At 40.2% G+C, this 17,342-nt stretch overlaps 1 protein-coding gene across 15 annotated transcripts in view; it reads left to right on the top strand.

The window, feature by feature from the left end:
• NEBL (nebulette) overlaps positions 1 to 17,342 on the top strand; it is a 173,478-nt gene that overhangs the window by 132,228 nt on the left and 23,908 nt on the right. For 5 of the 15 annotated variants that reach the window (XM_083406183.1, XM_083406179.1, XM_083406184.1 and 2 more), the window contains 9 exons: positions 5,443 to 5,544; positions 6,582 to 6,683; positions 9,825 to 9,932; positions 10,249 to 10,353; positions 13,468 to 13,572; positions 13,777 to 13,884; positions 14,418 to 14,528; positions 16,529 to 16,639; positions 16,779 to 16,889. The exons of 4 other annotated variants lie outside the window; for them this stretch is intronic. In XM_083406183.1, the coding sequence (XP_083262309.1) occupies positions 5,443 to 5,544; positions 6,582 to 6,683; positions 9,825 to 9,932; positions 10,249 to 10,353; positions 13,468 to 13,572; positions 13,777 to 13,884; positions 14,418 to 14,528; positions 16,529 to 16,639; positions 16,779 to 16,889 (963 nt within the window). Of the gene's footprint in view, positions 1 to 5,442; positions 5,545 to 6,581; positions 6,684 to 9,824; positions 9,933 to 10,248; positions 10,354 to 13,467; positions 13,573 to 13,776; positions 13,885 to 14,417; positions 14,535 to 16,467; positions 16,640 to 16,778; positions 16,890 to 17,342 lie in introns of those variants that run through there. 6 more of the 15 variants (XM_083406182.1, XM_083406174.1, XM_083406185.1 and 3 more) reach the window with 4 other exon arrangements.

The raw sequence follows: 17,342 nt of genomic DNA, 5'->3' as shown, positions 1-17,342 counted from the left end.
TTTGTGAACGTGTTTGTTAGCAAGACGCAGGGAGTGAGAGGAATGGAAAGACTGTGAGTGACATTCAGTTCACAGGGCTTCATGGCGACCGAGGGGAAGACTGGAAAAAACTAAAACAATGTCTCAGGACAAACTGCAAGTGGCTGCACACAAAGGGTGGCACCGGGAAAGGAAAACAGAAAAAGGGGAGATAAAAGTTACTAAGGAATTAGAAGTAGGGAAAAAAAGGCCTGAGGAAAGAAGGGAGCTTGATATGAATATAACCACTTTGATGAAGGCAGGAAAGCGAACTGGATTCTGGGAGCTGCCTACTTCCTTCAAGTTGTCTTTCATGCCTTTGACCACTGATGAACTTTAACCAGCAGCACAGAACTGCCTTTCAGAAAGGAATAAATGATTCTGCACCAACCTTATGAGGGAAAAAGCAAGACTGATATAGAAAGGGGTCCCCAAATTGTGAAAGCAAAATTATCACCTTCTTAATACATGTTAGCACTCCATCCAACATTTTGACTACACCTATAAAAGGTAAAGGTACCCCTGCCCGTATGGGCCAGTCTTGACAGACTCTAGGGTTGTGCGCCCATCTCACTCAAAGAGGCCAAGGGCCAGCGCTGTCCGAAGACACTTCCGGGTCACGTGGCCAGCGTGACATCGCTGCTCTGGCGAGCCAGAGCCACACACGGAAACGGCATTTACCTTCCCGCTAGTAAGCGGTCCCTATTTATCTACTTGCACCCGGGAGTGCTTTCGAACTGCTAGGTTGGCAGGCGCTGGGACCGAACAACGGGAGCGCACCCCGCCGCGGGGATTCGAACCGCCGACCTTTCGATCGGCAAGCCCTAGGCGCTGAGGCTTTAACCCACAGCGCCACCCGCGTCCTATACTACACCAGAAATGGCTTGTGAAATAGTGTGGCTTTGGTTGTTTGCCATGTGGCATTAAGGGAAAATGTGTGGTTCTTTAGATCATAGTGGGCTTTGTTATACAAAAGAAATCTCAAAATTTAAGAATGTTTACTCAACCCCAAGATTATTTTTACAGCTGATAAATAGAGTCAATATAAAATCAGAACAAAATGAAAGGCAATCATGATACCTACTTTTGCACTTAACAAAACAGAAAGTATGGTGAATATTTTCAGCTATGTGACAGGCATCAGTATTAACAGATTATTTACAAAAAGAATTTTACAGCTTTTCCAGTTCCTTAGCTCTGTCATGCATTAGGAAACAGGTATACCAATTTATACCTATTGTTTTCCATTTACTTGGTTCATTTACTTACTTGGTTAATTTTCTTACTCTTGAAGAGTTGACTTAATGTTTAAATTTGGGATTTCTAGTTTTGTAAAAATAAAGTTTTTTTGATTCACTTGAGGCTGCATGTTCAGCTCTGAATATGAAAGTTGGTCATTGGAATGTAAAAAAATTAAGCATCCACCCTCCTAGAGTGTATTTGTTTTGCTTTAATGAGCTTTGTTTTGAAGATTAAACCTATTGTAGACATATTGTAGGCAGGTCAAAACCTTTCATATCTACCAACAGAGTGTTATGTGTCAGTATAGGAGCAGAATGCTTATTTACCTACATTGCTCTAATTAATTCCAACCTTTACACATAGAGTTTACAATTAATAGGATTAGGGCGAGTTTAAGATTATTTACTCAGACTTATACTTAAGTGTGTGAAATGGGAAATTTCCTTTTACAGATGAAGGCTGTCATCTTCTAAAAATATCGTTGCACTCTCAGTTTGAAATCGTCCAGTGCGTCATGACTTCATGCCACCTTGAACAGAATTCACGCTGAGCTTCACAGTCGGCTGAAGTTGTATAATAGGAAAATAAATACTGTCAAATTTCCCAGGCTTATAACTTAGGGGATGGACATTTTAGTGATCTTAACATCTATAGCAAGCAAAATGATCCCCCAAATTATGGCAATTACATTTCTGACCCCCCAAGAAATATAGTTACAAAATTATTTTAGTTGGTATGCTATGTTTACCTGAAAGCTTGTTCTGCAATATGTGATTAATTTTCTGGTTGTAGAATATTAAATCTGTCATCTTATACTCATCTAGGAGCAAATCCCATTGAACTCAGTGAATCTCACTCCTAAATAGATATGCATAGGATTGTGTTGCTAATGTTGTGGCAGGATCTGGAGATCGGGTTAGCTAACCTCATATCCTCAAAAGGGCTTCCCTTATGTTTCATCAGTAGATGGCAAACCATCACGGAGGACTCAGCTATACAGCTGCAAATATAACATTTTAAGTGCATTATACAAACATGACACTAGATGGCGATGGTGAGCTAATGGCAAATTCAATATTTTTTTTTAAAAAACATTTTTTAAAAAAGCATTTTCACAGCATTTTTAAAATATATGTCTAGATTCCACCTGAAATTATTTTCAAAGGCAGTCTTAAAACTATGGCATTCAGATTATGGAAGTGAAGAACAATTGTCCCACTCTTAGGGACTTTAGGCAATGTGAGAAGCAGGGGGGTGGAACCTGTAGCCCTCCTGATGCTGTTGAACTTTGCCTTGCCACGTGATCAGGAATGCATTCTAGCAATATCTGGAGGACAGCACATTGCCCGGAACAGGGGTGGCCAATGTGTCTTGCATTGTCACAGTTGAGCATCTCCAGATAGGTAAAACTGGACAAGGGAAGGGATGAGGAAGAAGTAGGACGTAGGAAGGACCTTGTTTGGGTGCATGGTGGAACTGTTACCGATACTGCCTATCAAAACTGATGTGATGTTGGCTGCATTTTATTTAGATGTTTAGAAAGTTGATGTGGGTTTTAACTCTATTGTTGTTTTAACTTTTCAGATGTCTTATTAATTTTTCTGAGTGATTTCATCTTGTTTGTAAACAGCTTTGCATTTTGGTGTGTGTTTTGTTTTACAATCAAGCGCTGCATATTTTTTTTTGAAATAAATAAATGAAATAAATTTACCAGAGCAGAATGGCAACAATATATCCACCACCAGTTCATAGACTAAATAGGAGATAGGCTTACTCGGTAATAAGATCAGGACTGTGCATACTGGTGAAATACGATGGGAACCTTAACTAGAAATGAAAAACCTTAGTCTTACCCTTCTATGTATTTATTTACTATTTGCAGTTATTGATTGCTTATTCACTAGGTGCCCGAGTCCATCACAGCTATATGTCACCATGAAGAATCTCTTGCTGTTTCAATGCCATTTCCCCCTCTAATTTTTTAGGAGTGATTGCAGCCAATCAGGGATCATGTAGTTACGTGTGATGTCCCTGGACCATGTAGCCAGTGCCACTGAAGGCAAATGAAGCTGCATTGCCCTCATACAGAATGGGTGTTAACAGGAAGGACTGCTTCTGCAATGTGCTCCCTGTCTTGTAGGACCTTACTGTGAGACAAGTGATGGCAGGCGATGGAAATTTCAGGGATCCTTGGCCTAGTTGCCTTAGCAAGAGGCACATGTTTAGTTTCTTGACACCTGCCTCCACACCAGGTGTGCAGGCACCTTGCGCAAAATCATGAGAAGGAATGGCAAGTTTCACAGTGGGCTGCAGCGTTTGTGAACAGCACATATTTGTCTTGGCATGGGCCTAGTCGCGATAATTCACAGACTGGGAAATGCGTAGCCTTCTGCAGCCTATGTTATTCTGCTACATGACATTAGTAATATCAATGGGGTATGGCAACATACAAACTATATATTGCAGACATTTGCAAAATGTTTGATGTCTCTGTCTCACTCCAACATAAATATATCTTTGACTGGGTGCCAGAAGAGTAATAATTTATGAGAGAAAAAGTATTGCACTAGACCTTACATCAAACTTGATTGGTGAAATAACTGTCTGATTTTTCTACTGTCTCCTCACTGTGAAATTAACCACACTTCCTTATTTCATTTACTATGTGACTGTCACTTGGGAACAATAAGGTACAAAATTGCTGCAGCGTTCGCCACAAGATTCTGTGCATTTTTCTCTGTGTCTGAGCTGACAGTTCAGTCCTTGCTGCTGTTTTGAGCGCATATGCTGGGCTTTAATTTGCAATTTACATGGATGATGGGGTCCTTTTCAGAAACCTGTTCCTGCTGCCTTTATGGTATTCACTTCACCTCATGTGGTCATTAGGGTGAACAGCATATAATTAGCTAAATCTATGTAATGCTCTGAATTGCAAGAACCTGGATGCACTTCTGGTTTTATTCATTAAAAAAATGTTTCCAATGCTTTGCATGACAGTAGTGAATAAGATGAGTTAATTTTTTACAAAGAATACTAGGAGATTATTTTAGCAGCTTCACTTAGACCTTTTTTTTGTAAAAAGTAATGTATTAAATGAAAACATCATCAAGCGACTAACATACAGAAGCAGTCAGATTTTTTAAAAAATCTGTTTGTCTATCTACTTATTTAATGTATGTTCCACCCTTCCTCCTAAAGGAGCCCTGGGTTCATAGCGGTCAACTTTTCCCTCTTCTGGTGAGGAATCCTATTTGGAATAAGGGAATTTCCCTTTAAAAAGGAAAACGTTGACAGCTATGCCTGGGTGGCAAACATATCAGCGATTAAAACAATACAATCAAGAACATGTAAAAACAATTTCACACATATATAAAAGAATAAAGGTGTTAAAGCGATATGGACAGAAGCTGAAAATTCATGTTAATATTTTGGGAAGACTATTTGTTATAAAATTGTGATTTGTTTTTTTTAATTAATTAAAAAATACATCCACTAATATGGTACTTCCAATGTTCTTGTTGGCACGAAAGTTTAGAATTTGAAGGCAAAGTAATTTGTTTTTCTGATAAGGAAGAGATATTAGGAAAGGAATTGTGAGTGGGAGAAGCTTGATGCCCTTATGTCCTGCTTCCGGGCTTCACATATTCAGCTTGTAGCCTGCCTCCATCAACATTTGGTGGGGTACATTCTGGAAGAGCTGAAGTTTCCAAGATCCCTTTAAAGGCCACTGCATGCAGAGTTTGTAATAGTAATCTAGTGTGGATGTGACTAACAGGACTGAATCACTGTTACTAGATCAAACCTGATCAGCTTTTGTTACAGGACAATATTTTGTCCCAACCTGTGAATCCCAACCAGCTTTGTCAGCAAGGCAAGATAAACTTCAGATATCAATTAGATACGTTTGGGAAAACAAATGAAAAATAAAAGACTTCCCCTCATAATGCACATTGCATAATATACATGCTGATATACTAGCATTTCCATTTTGGTCTTTGAAATAGGAATGAGTTTCTCATTTTGTTTATGATATAGGCTGTTATTAGGTTTTATTTTGCCTTTATCCTGGCAATCTACCGGGTGGTGTTTGCTGAATGTATAGGACAGCTAATATGTTAACATTGCTACATTTATAGCTGACTTGCTAAGTCATAGATAATTAATGAGTCTTTTATTTTACAGGTTTCATATAAAAAAGATCTCCAGGACACTCACAGATATACTGAAGTTTCAAATCGACTAGACATAATGATGGCAACCCAGTTGACAAAGATAATAAGCAACGTATGAAATTAAATTTCTTTGTAATTTATAGAAAATGTTGATAACTTAAAAATTATTTTTATTATGGACAGAGCTACTAAAGTTGTACAAAGGTATGATAAATTCTAGATTGCATTCAGACCAATAACCTAAGTACCCCAAAGGGGGCAATTTTCAGTAAATGATCCTTTCTCCCTCTTCTTATGTGCTTAGGTGCATAAACATGAGAAAATTTCCACCTAGCACTCATTATTATCAGCAGCCAAGCTTTCTAAAAACCCTTAACCTGCCGCCTCAACTTTTCTAGCATTCATCACTCCACTCAATTTTAAGCTTCCCCCAATTCCTTTCTTCCAAAATTTTGGATTGGCCAATTAAAGAATGCCACCATGCAGCCTCAAATATCCATCTGGTTTTCATTCTTGCAGTACCAAAGTTGCATCCGAAGGTTTAAAGGATAGATTCTCTGTCTGCAGTTCTAGCATATAAGGTATCCTGTCTATCAGTCTCTGACCTTTCCCCCTTCCATGCTTCCTTGACCTGCACACCTGTTGGTGGGTTCGCTCTCCCATAGAATTTCATGCAAACTCCCCTCCCCACCCCCGGTATGCCGACTTCCACTATATTTTACTCATTGCAGTCTTTATTGACTTTAATAGGATTGTATTTCTGTAATTTAGAGTGGAATCTGACCTATTATATTTTTTTTAAAAGGCAGCCACCTGCATTTTCAGTTCAGCTTTGCTGGAAATTGCAAATCCCCCCAAATAACAGGGAATCAGCATTTCTTAACCCTTGATCAAACTGGAGGATTTTTAAAAAATGCTGCATATTGTTTCTCAAATAAAATAAATGGTACATTTGTTGAATCAGGAGAAGCCTGGGAATTGCTGATTAGAGTGTTAGTGAAAGTGGTGTCAACAAAGGTCACCAAAGATACTTGCTATACTGTTTCTTTTGAGACTTACATTTCCCCGGACAAAACTGAAAGGGTGGGGGGAACTCTCAAAATAAAATTATGCCTGGCGTGCACATGCTTTTCTTTTTATTACTTGAAGGCTGAATACACGAAAGGAAGGCGAGAAATGAGTAAGGAACCAACTGTCCTCGGAAGACCAGACTTCAACCATGCAAAAGAGGTTTCCAAATATTTAAGCCAAGTAAGATTTTCTTAGCTTTCAGACAATGACTCAATTGAGATATCTGATTCCCAGGAGTGCAATCAAATGCTTCACTTTTCTAATTGCAAACTATCTATAATTGCATGAAAACTTCAAGATAAGGTTTCCACAACTCTTTCCCATAGAATTGCTGTAATTGGTATGCATTAAATATTTTGAGAGATCTGTAGCTGAAAGCCCACAAGTGGACGAGGAAATTTGCCTTCGGTCACAGTTAGTTTGGTGGTAGGATTAATATGTTTTGATGTCACTGGCCAAATATATAGTCTTCGGGGCTGGACGGTGGTGTTTAATTTTTGTTTCAAAGTCTTTTGAAAGTGGATATTTTCTTTTGCCACACAAAAGCCTGTTTTATAAAAAATAATAATAATAATTTCAGTCCATTCAGAGAGCAAACCACATGAACTTAGTGGAGCCATAAGACAGGGAATGGCATTATGTCATTCTGCTCGATGTCAAGGTGTCACTAAATTCTAAGATAGGATTGCAATTGATGCAAATGAATGTCACAGAGCCCTGGAAAACAGCAATTCCCCCCCCCCCTCGCTGCATCTGTGCAGTCCTCGTGTTCTCTTTGGATCATGGATAGTTTATATATGAAGGGAATTCTAGGGACGAAGAGGAGTCTAGTGATCTTTCAAGGCATACTGGTGTATTAAGAAGAGAATAGTGTTTATAGGCATAGGCGATTTTAAGCCACTACTTTTTCACACAAAAAGGAACAAACCATCCTTCCTGGTCCTATTTTCCACCCAAAGAACAGTTTATGGGAACATGATTGGGACGTAAAAGCTACGGTACATCTGCTACTTCAAAAAAAAAAAAGGAGTTAATTAGGCCAAGTGGAAAAAAATTAAGATCTGCTTTATGATACCTGTAAGCTAAATCATATAATTAAAATATCATTTACTTTAATCATACATGCTGGTCGAAAGCAGTGAGGTTATATATTTCCTCTTTCTTTTTAGAGTCCCAGTAATAAGGTTTTGCGTGAATAATCCCATTATCTTATTAAAGAATTTGCTCTTTGTTAATAATCCTTTAAAATACTAATTTATATCTTACCCTCAATCAGTGTGGTATTAATTATTTGAGGGGTAGCTATTAGAGCTTGGATCATGTGCTAAGGTATTGTATTACTGTAGAAAATACAGGGAATTTTTGCCACATTTGGCCCAGGACATTTCATGCAAGAACAGCTACACTGAGAGGCATCTATTGCAGAACCCAAAGTAGTGTTGTGCTGCAGCAGCTGCCGTGACATTACGATGGGTCCTGGGACACTTCTTTTAAACCTTGTGCCGACTGTCTTCATCCCTGGCAATCATTTGCTTGCTTTGGTTATGTAGGTGGGGCCAGCTCTTGCTTTTATGCCTCAGACACCATGTTATTTATTATCCTCTCTCAGGTTATATTCTCAGCAGGCACTTGATGCTTCCAGACAAATTTCAGGGTACCGCATATTTATGCTCTACTTGATTTGATCTCCTGGAAACCCTTTGGTTGTTCTCAGCTTCTTAGTATATACATTTTGTTTGTTATAGGGATAAGAAAATGATTTATAGTGTTAAAAACCTATTTCATTTACAACGAGAGCTTTCTAATGTGCAATTGCCTAGTGCTTGGCTTTTTTTTTTTTTTAACCTTTTGGGGTGGTAAATAGAACAGCAGGTGCTATTGTTCACTTATGAAACCTAATACTTATTGAAAGTGCTTGCGGTTAGGAAAGCTGCCTTACAGCTTCAAAAGATACACTTTCCCCAGCTGTATATGGGATTTGTGCAAGTTTAGCAAGAAATTTGTTTGGCTTAGCATTCTTCACGGTTGTTTTTGTTTTCCTCCTGCTTCTTTCTGAGCCATGTCTTGATGATATATATGATACATGTTGTCTTAAATTAATCTCAGTCCTTAAAAGAAAACATGCTTCACGTGTAATCATCACATTAAATAAATATCTTGATACTCAAATAAAACGATTACTGTGAGAGAGTCCTTTGGAAAGGACTGTAGCTCAGTGATAGAGTATATACTTTGCATGCAAAAGGTCCTGTTTTCAATCCTTGGCATGTAAGGTAGAGCTAGGAAATACCCCATCTGAAGCTCTGCAGAACAGCTGCCAACCGGAATGAACAGTGTTGACACTGTTGGACCAGTGGTCTGACTCAGACTAAGCAGCGTCCAATTTCCTTTCTGTGCTCTCAAGAAAAGAAAGGAAGACAATGCAGTAAATGGTCAGGATTTTTGTAAAGAAAAGACATACTTCTTTTGAGACACGTGCCTTTGCTTCCCATCCAAATAGCTTATAAAGTTAGCCTTTATAATTAAAATCGAGCTGGGGTTTTAGAGAACCTTCCCAGTTCTCTAAAACTAGTTTGGCAATGAAAAGCTCCTGGGATTTCTGCTCTTCAAAAGTTTTTTTTAAGCCTGACATGCACCTGAGAGAGTAGTATAGATGTCTTCTGTTAGAAACAAACTTTTGACTACATTTAACGCCAGACTGCTTCCCCTTTCTCCTGCGCACTGCAACCAAAATTTTATTCTACTCTATAAACCATGTCATTTGTTCAGATCTTGCTCTTGTTGTTTTTACTTTGAGTTTGAAAGTTTACCACCAACACGTGTTATTCTTACCAGCCCTCTTTTCCCAAAGGCTGGGAGATCTGCCATCAACAGCAGCAACCTTACATTATGTTTTCCCTGGAAATATTAAGTGACACAAGGCCTGTGACACAAGGCCTGTTGCACTTCAGTGCTGCTGTTGGTAGGAGCAGAGAAGCTTACAGCACCATGGTGTAACATTATGGATGTTGTATCAGCAGATATTACTGAGGAGAGATGGAGGGTTCCTATTTTTCGTGGCAGCCTTCTATCTGCTGCGTCATCTAGTTCCAGCTTCGCTTTCCTTTTATGAAGCAGGGATAAGATGCTCCAGAAACCTAGATAAGCCCTTTGGGGCCGGCCCTATGGCCCTGTACCATACCCTCTGTGTTTATTGAACTGCCCTGTAATTATATAACTGATGGTTTGGGATAAGCTATGAATAGAAAATGCCGATGCTAAGCTATTCTGAAATCTGCACTTATGCACTATTACAACCTATGCGATTTGTTTGTTTCTCAGGCAAAATACAAAGAACAGTTTAATAAGGATATGAAGAATTACTGCTACAATCCTCTGGATAGTGCTTCTTTCAAGCAAGCACAACTTGCCTCAGTCTTGGCAAGTGATGTAAGTAGGGCTGTTTTTGGCACTCTTTTTATTGTAACGTTTTTGTGTGGAAGTTGCTTGGTGGGCATTTTATTTTCTTAGCGTTTATTTGGAAAGGTCTCTTTTCAAAGGGTTAAACTTTCCCCTATAATAGAATATGCATTGCGGCCATCTTTTTGTCAGACCGTAGTAAATGAGTGCCACCTAGTGGCCGATAGAAAACATGGCAGGCAAACATGGAAAAGAACATTTTTTCCCTGCGGTGAAAATGAAACCATGCATTTCTGTCCCATGCTCTGGTTTGTTTTTAACCAAATGTCTATTCTTCACCTTGCAGGTGAAATACAAAAAAGACCTAGAAAGCCTTCATGAGCCAGCATCTACCTTTCCGAACCTGTTACAGTTAGAGCATGCCTTGAATGCCAGCAAAATAAGTAGCCAGGTAAGTTGCCTTTCTTGTGATTAATTCATTTGAATAGGGTTTTAAAATGCAATGGTTCAGAGCAGATAATTGTTGTGTTATGTTCCATTAAACCTAATGAGCCCTTCATCTGAAGGAGAAGGTACATTGCTTGGGGGTACTACTTCTGGGTCCACTGCTGTCGCTTGAGGTTCAGGTGGCCTCAGTGGCATAGAGTACCTTCCGTCAGCTTTGGCTGGTGGCTCACCTGCGCCCCTATGTGGACGAGAATAGCCTAACTTCTGTTGTCTGTGCTCTGGTAACCTCTAGGGTAGAGTACTGCAACGCGTTATACATGGGGCTGCCTCCGAAGACAGTTCAGAAACTTCGGCTGGTGCAGAATTCAGTGGCCAGGTTGCTCACTGGGGCAGGTTGGTTTGAGCATATTACACCAATCCTGGCCTGATTGCACTGGCTGCTGATTAGTTTGCGGACCTGATTGTTTTGACCTATCAAGCCTTAAATGGCTCAGGGTCGCAATATCTCAAGGACCACCTCTCCCTATATGAGGAGAGACCCAGACCCTGTGATCATCATCTGAGGCCCTTCTTTGTATGCCTCCTACATGAGAGGTCTGGAGGGTGGCAACACAGAAACGGGCCTTGTCTGTGGTGGCTCCCCATTTGTGGAATGCTTTCTCCAGGGAGGCCCGCCTGGCACATTCCTTACATATCTTTAGGTGCCAGGTGAAAACGTTCCTCTTCTCCCAGGCCTTTGGCTGATTAATATGCTAATATGTTCTGTATTTTTATATTTTTATATTATAAATCTGCCCTGTGAACCTTGGATGAAGGGCGGTATAGAAATTTAATAAGTAATTTTAAAAATCATAATTACATATCCTTAAAAAGCAAAGCCCATCTTTGTACGCAGGCAGCAGCCATCTGGAATGGCATTCATGGGATGAAAAATGGGAAGCAAGGGTTTGTGGTCCTAAATTAATCTCTTACCATAGAAGAGATTTGGTGTTTTTATATTGTAAACTGTCCTGTGATTCTCTGATGAAGGGCAGTAGAGAAATTTGATTAATAGTAATGATACTGATACTAATAATGTCTGAGTTACCAGCATACTGTGACCAGGAGTTATTGAGACACACCAATGTCTCAAAATGGTGTGTGTGTGTGTGCGCGCGCGCGCGTGCGCTTCAAATCTAATTCTAACCATTGAGGAATTCAATCTTTATGAATTCTGATTCAAACAGAAGTGTGGATTTCTTTTGGATTTCATACTATTTTTCCAGTTCTGTGATAAATTTATTGGCTCAAAAAAAGGAACTAAGATGCATTTATGACATGTATTGAGGATAAAATGCATTTTAAATATACATATTGCAATTCTTGAAGAAGTAGTTTCCATGAAAAGAAAGAGGGAAGATAAATGTTAAAATATCTGGCAGATTTTTAAAAGAACTCTGTGTAGAGGAAACAAATGTCTCCTTGCACTACCCAATCTGCCACTACACCAGTAGCACTATAGTTTATGAGGTTTTTTGGTTTTCTTTTACCTTTTTAGCTCCTCTTCTTCTTTTTTAATAACACTTTTATAAACTTCTAACCTTTATAACAGTTAAAAGGAATCAGCACATCAATATTTGTATAAACTACCGGTAGATGTGGAAAGACTTCAGATTGCCCCCCCCCCCCGCTCAGTCCTCTTATTTTTGGGATATGATTTGAGGTAGCTGAATCTAATTCACATGCTGCAGAGTAACACCTCCACACACCCTGGTTTTGTTTTACTGTGAAATGGGTTTTTGCTCTCACAGTACAAGCAATTGCTTTGTGTTGCAATCATGAAGCATGCTCATGCGATTTGGCAGCAAAGCTCTCTTCTTAAAGGTGACTTGTTTTTGGTTGATGTTCACCTGTAGACCTGTAGGTACAGCATGTAGATGGGAAAATGCTTCCAGATTTTGAGTCCTGAGCTCCCTGTCAATTTAACAAGGTTGTCCATCATAAAATCTCCTTAATCCATGATTAAGGAGATGGATGAAAAGGATGACCTGTCTTGTGTTATTTGAAATATCTGTGGTAGTTAGCTTCTCCCAACTGTGCCTTCCTGGGTACTCAGTTCAGTTGCAGAATAATCCAACGGTCAGAGAAAGTTGCTTTTGGGGTGTGTTGTTTTGTTTGCTATGGTTTCCACTGCCTTTCTAGGCTCCCTGTCCATTTCTGAGTAAAAAGTGCATACAATTGCACTGGGTGTGTAGTATGCATACTTTTATACTCTTTTTCTGAGTTTCTATTTTTATATTAGCAAATTGACTAATTGCATTTCACTTTTAAAACAGATAGAGGCTGCACAATGTTTGCTTGGCTCCACTAGGAGGCAATAACAGACTGTCAAATTGAGCTCACACTATTTCTATAATTTTCAACACTTGAGCTTCTTTGGGTTATTAAGTTGGGATCCAGGGCTATACATGTTCTACAGCATACCTTCACCCCCTGAAAAGCTGCCCTTGACCCTCTGGAGCAGGATTTCATCGGCTATGATAAGATAACCACTGCCACTAGATTAGGAAACCAGCTGTGGCCCCGCTCCCTGGAATCACTTTGCACAGGAAGATTGTTTATGAATCCCGAACAGCCCCAAGGCTGTTATATGTCCTGATCAAAAGTTGCACATGTGCTGAAGTGGTGTGAGGTATGTGCCATGCTACTGCATGTGATTACGATCTAGCACCAAGCATTAGATATGAATTTTGGAGGGATGGAAAACCTTAGACTTTGCCCTGCTTAGAGGTGATCAGTGCTGTGCAGAGGTGTAGACAGATATTGAAAATATCTTCCAATGCTACATGCATGGTTCAGATCAAATACTGGAATTGCCACGAAACACTCTGCATGTTGTTTCCATGTGCACATGTTGTCCTCACTGGATCAGAGCTTCATCTGTTTGTTTTTTTTTAATAGAAACCATTTCACGGTTTAGTTTACACTTTTGCTTTAAATATGAGTTCTTACAAACTTTGAAACAAAGTTGTGGGTTTAAACAACAACTACTACAATGAGGTATCATTATAGTTTTAAGTGATTTATATTAACTGACAGTTTTGGTCTTTTATATATATTTGCCTATTATTTGTTTCAGTATGAATATAAGAAGCTGTTTGAGAAAAGTAAGGGGCTGTATCATTTCGCACTGGATACAGCTGAACAGCTGCACCACAAAGAAAACGCAGTGCTCCAAAGTCAGGTATGCACACAGTGCGCACAGTCCAGTAGCTCTGCATGTTCGGATTGTATATTATGTACAGCATATATGTTTAGAAGGAGGGAAATGCTTTTCATGCATAAAAGAGAATTCATACACAAGGAATGGGAAGCCCCTCCTCTGTGAATGAACAAACTGTCGGCTTTAAAAATTGCTGTAGTTTTGATCCGCGCTCTGTTCTGTTAGGTGAAGTACAGAGAGAAGTATGAAAAATCAAAAGGCAGGGCCATGATGGAATTTGTGGATACCCCGACTTACCAAGTTTCAAAGGAGGCTCAGAGGTGTCAAAGTGAGGTTGGTGGAACGCTTTTGGAAATCATTACTGTACTGCAGTGTTCAATACATGGTGCTGCTATGGCATTTGAATAAGGGCTGTGGGTAGTTCTTTCACTATGATGAAATGCATTGGTCACAGCCTAAGGAGATAATTCAGCCTAGTTCTCACTCCGTTTGGATCTTGGATTCCCCCCCCCCCCACTGGGCAGCATACCAACTTGACACGCTGCATACTGGTTTTTGAAGTCCTCCCACTTTCAAAACCATTTGCAGCACCACATGCTGCTCTTCAGGAAACAACCACATGTTCAAAACAGGCTTCAACACATGGAACAAGTTGAGCAAATCTTTGGATCCCGTTGTGTCTCCCATTTGAAGTTGGAATAGCTGTTTTAGAGACTCACTTTGATATCCTCCAAATGTTTAGATTCTGTATCTTTATGTTTTGGATTGTTCAGTGACAACGTTTTGCCTCTTGCTGCAATATAACTACAGTTTACATGAAACGGCATGCAATTTTATAGTTGTATAAAATTTTATTTCATGCACAGAAAACATATCGAAAAGAATTTGAAGAGAAACTCAAAGGAAAGGCAGCACTGGACTTGGACAAGACCCCAGAATTCTTGAACGTGAAGCGTGTTACTAACCTGCTTAAAGAGGTAAAGGTAAAGGTAAAGGGACCCCTGACCATTAGGTCCAGTCGTGACCGAATCTGGGGTTGCGGTGCTCATCTTGCTTTACTGGCCGAGGGAGCTGGCGTACAGCTTCTGGGTCATGTGGCCAGCATGACTAAGCCACTTCTGTCGAACCAGAGCAGTGCACAGAAACACCGTTTACCTTCCCGCCGGAGTGGTACCTATTTATCTACTTGCACTTTGATGTGCTTTCGAACTGCTAGGTTGGCAAGAGCAGGGACCAAGCAACGGGAGCTCACCCCGTTGTGGGGATTCGAACTGCCGACCTTCTGATCGGCAAGTCCTAGGCTCTGTGGTTTAACCCACAGCGCCACCTGCACAAGCTGTAATAAGTCAGAAGATGGAAGAACCACCTCTAGTTACTTCTTGTTTTACTACGTATATAATACAGTGGTGCCCCGCAAGAAGAATGCCTTGCAAGACGGAAAACCCGCTAGACAAAAGGGTTTTCTGTTTTGGAGGTGCTTCGCAAAACGAATTTCCTATGGGCTTGCTTCGCAAGACGAAAATGTCTTGCGAGTTGCTGCGATTTTTCCCCACTCCCCACCCCCTTTTTCTAAGGCACTAAGCTGCTAATAGCCTTTTAGCAGCTAATCCGCTAATCCCTTAAGCCTTTAATAGCCGCTAATAGCCGCTAAACCGCTAATAGCGCTAATCCGCTAATCCGTTAATGGGGTTGCTTCGCAAGACGAAAAAACCGCTAGACGAAGAGACTCACGGAACGGATTCTTTTCGTCTTGCGAGGCACCACTGTACTTTGGTAAGAAAGAAGTTGTTGTGATGCAGTTTGTGTAGCCACAGAACTGCAGTGTGACAACAGCGGATGGAGCAAGCGAGCAAAACAAGCAGGCCAGAGTTGTGGGTGAGCTTGCCGGCAGAGTGAGCAAGCCTGCCATTGGGCAGGCTGGTGACACAGACATGCCTTCTCATGTTGCCCCTGTTGCTGCAGCTACCCTCCTAATTTGCTTGCCTGCCCACTTGCTTGCACACACAACAGGGTAAGTGAAGCCCCGGTTAGCACAATAGTTAAGTGAGGTTGCCAACTCACTTAAAACCAGTGGCGTAGCGTGGTGGGTGCAGGGGGGGCCGGCCGCACCGGGCGCAACATCTGGGGGTTAGGGTTAGGGGGCGCAAATCCACGGGTTAGGGGGCGCAAATCCACGGGTTAGGGGGCACAAATTACTTGCCTTGCCCTGGGTGCTGACAACCCACGCTACGCCACTGCTTAAAACCATGGTTTCTGATTCTTGTTTGCTGGTCAACCACAAACGACGACTTGCCACTCTCAGATAATACCGCCAAATCATACTTAAGCTTCATTAAAGATTGTTTGGTGTGATGTCTGAATTGACTCGAAGCTTCAAAGATACCTGGAGATAAATTGAAACAATACCTCTTGGTTTGTCAATCAAGGAGGAACGCAGATCTTCTGGAGATAGTGTCATAAACTGATGTAACTCTGGGTTCTGTTTTCTGCAGCATTAGCGTGATATCTTTCTACATGTTCATTTCAATCACAAGTACTCATCATGCTATGTAACTCTGATTTGTGGATAAGTGCCTTTTGCGTTGCATTTGTGAATAATGATAGCATTAGCAGAACTTGAGTGACAGGGTCATTTACTTGTCTGTAATCTGAAAAAAAACAAACCCTACCATCCATAGCGGAAGCTCTTACAGTTTTATAAAGTATCTGTAGTAACTAGTTGTATAAAAAGAAGAATGTGGTTCCCCTGCTCCCAGGAGCAAGTAAAGATTACAATCTTTTCATTCTTGGTGCATCCTATCTTTTGATTTTCCAATTCTATTTTAACTATGGTAAATGTGCACTATCTAATTCATATTTTATAGAGATTTTCAAAGTATTCCTTGAAATATTTAATAAGAACTTTTCCTTTTCAAGATCTTGCTCACGATTTAAAGCTGAGAAACCTTTCTCCCCCCCCCCTCCTTCAAACCTTCAGAAAGAGTATAGAAAAGATTTGGAAGAAGGGATGAAAGGAAAAGGACTGACAGTGTTTGAAGATACGCCAGAGTTGATTAGAGTGAAAAATGCAGCTCAGATACTAAATGAGGTAGGTTATGTTAGTAAAGGTTATTAATGTCGTGGAAAGTGAGCCCTTCACAAAGCACCCAATGACACATCTGCTTAGTTTTTAGAGTCTATGAAAAAGTCCATGCTTTGAAACTGGTTCCAACTTTTTTTTTTTTTAGAAGGAATACAGAAAAGATCTGGAAAATGAAATAAAGGGGAAAGGAGTTAAGCACATCTCTGAAACTCCTGAGGTTCAAAAAGCAAAGAGAGCATCTAAAATTGTTAGTGAGGTCAGTAGAGCAAAACATTTAAAATTATTCCTTTGCATCTTTTATGGCTTGGTGGAATTAGTAATTAATTGGCACATCCGGCACAAGAAGAGTAATAAAGCTGAATAGAACTACTGAATTTCAGAAACACTTCCTGTATTGTTCTCATTTAAGCAAATATATATAGAAATTATTTTGTTTATTGGAAATTATTGTAGAAATCTAATGCAGCACATTCTGTTTTTGAAACGACGTGGAAGGCATAACATGATGGAGTTCTTTGGCAATGTAGCTTTGTATTGCCAAAGGCATATTGGGTTACATGGGAGTAAGTCCCATTGAACTTAATGGGCCTTGCTTTGCCTATTGGGGTGCCAGAATGTTCAGCCAAAAGGGCAAGATGGTTCCTAGAAGGCTGGGTGCCTTTACGAGCCATTGGGCAAGAGAGTCAGAGGAGGAAAATCCTTGCATTTC

The sequence above is a fragment of the Podarcis tiliguerta genome, assembly GCF_965153285.1.
Source record: "Podarcis tiliguerta genome assembly, chromosome: 12".
Taxonomy (NCBI): domain Eukaryota; kingdom Metazoa; phylum Chordata; class Lepidosauria; order Squamata; family Lacertidae; genus Podarcis; species Podarcis tiliguerta.
The sequence above is the reverse complement of the archived record's forward strand: the minus strand, read 5'-3'. Positions and strand labels throughout refer to the sequence as shown.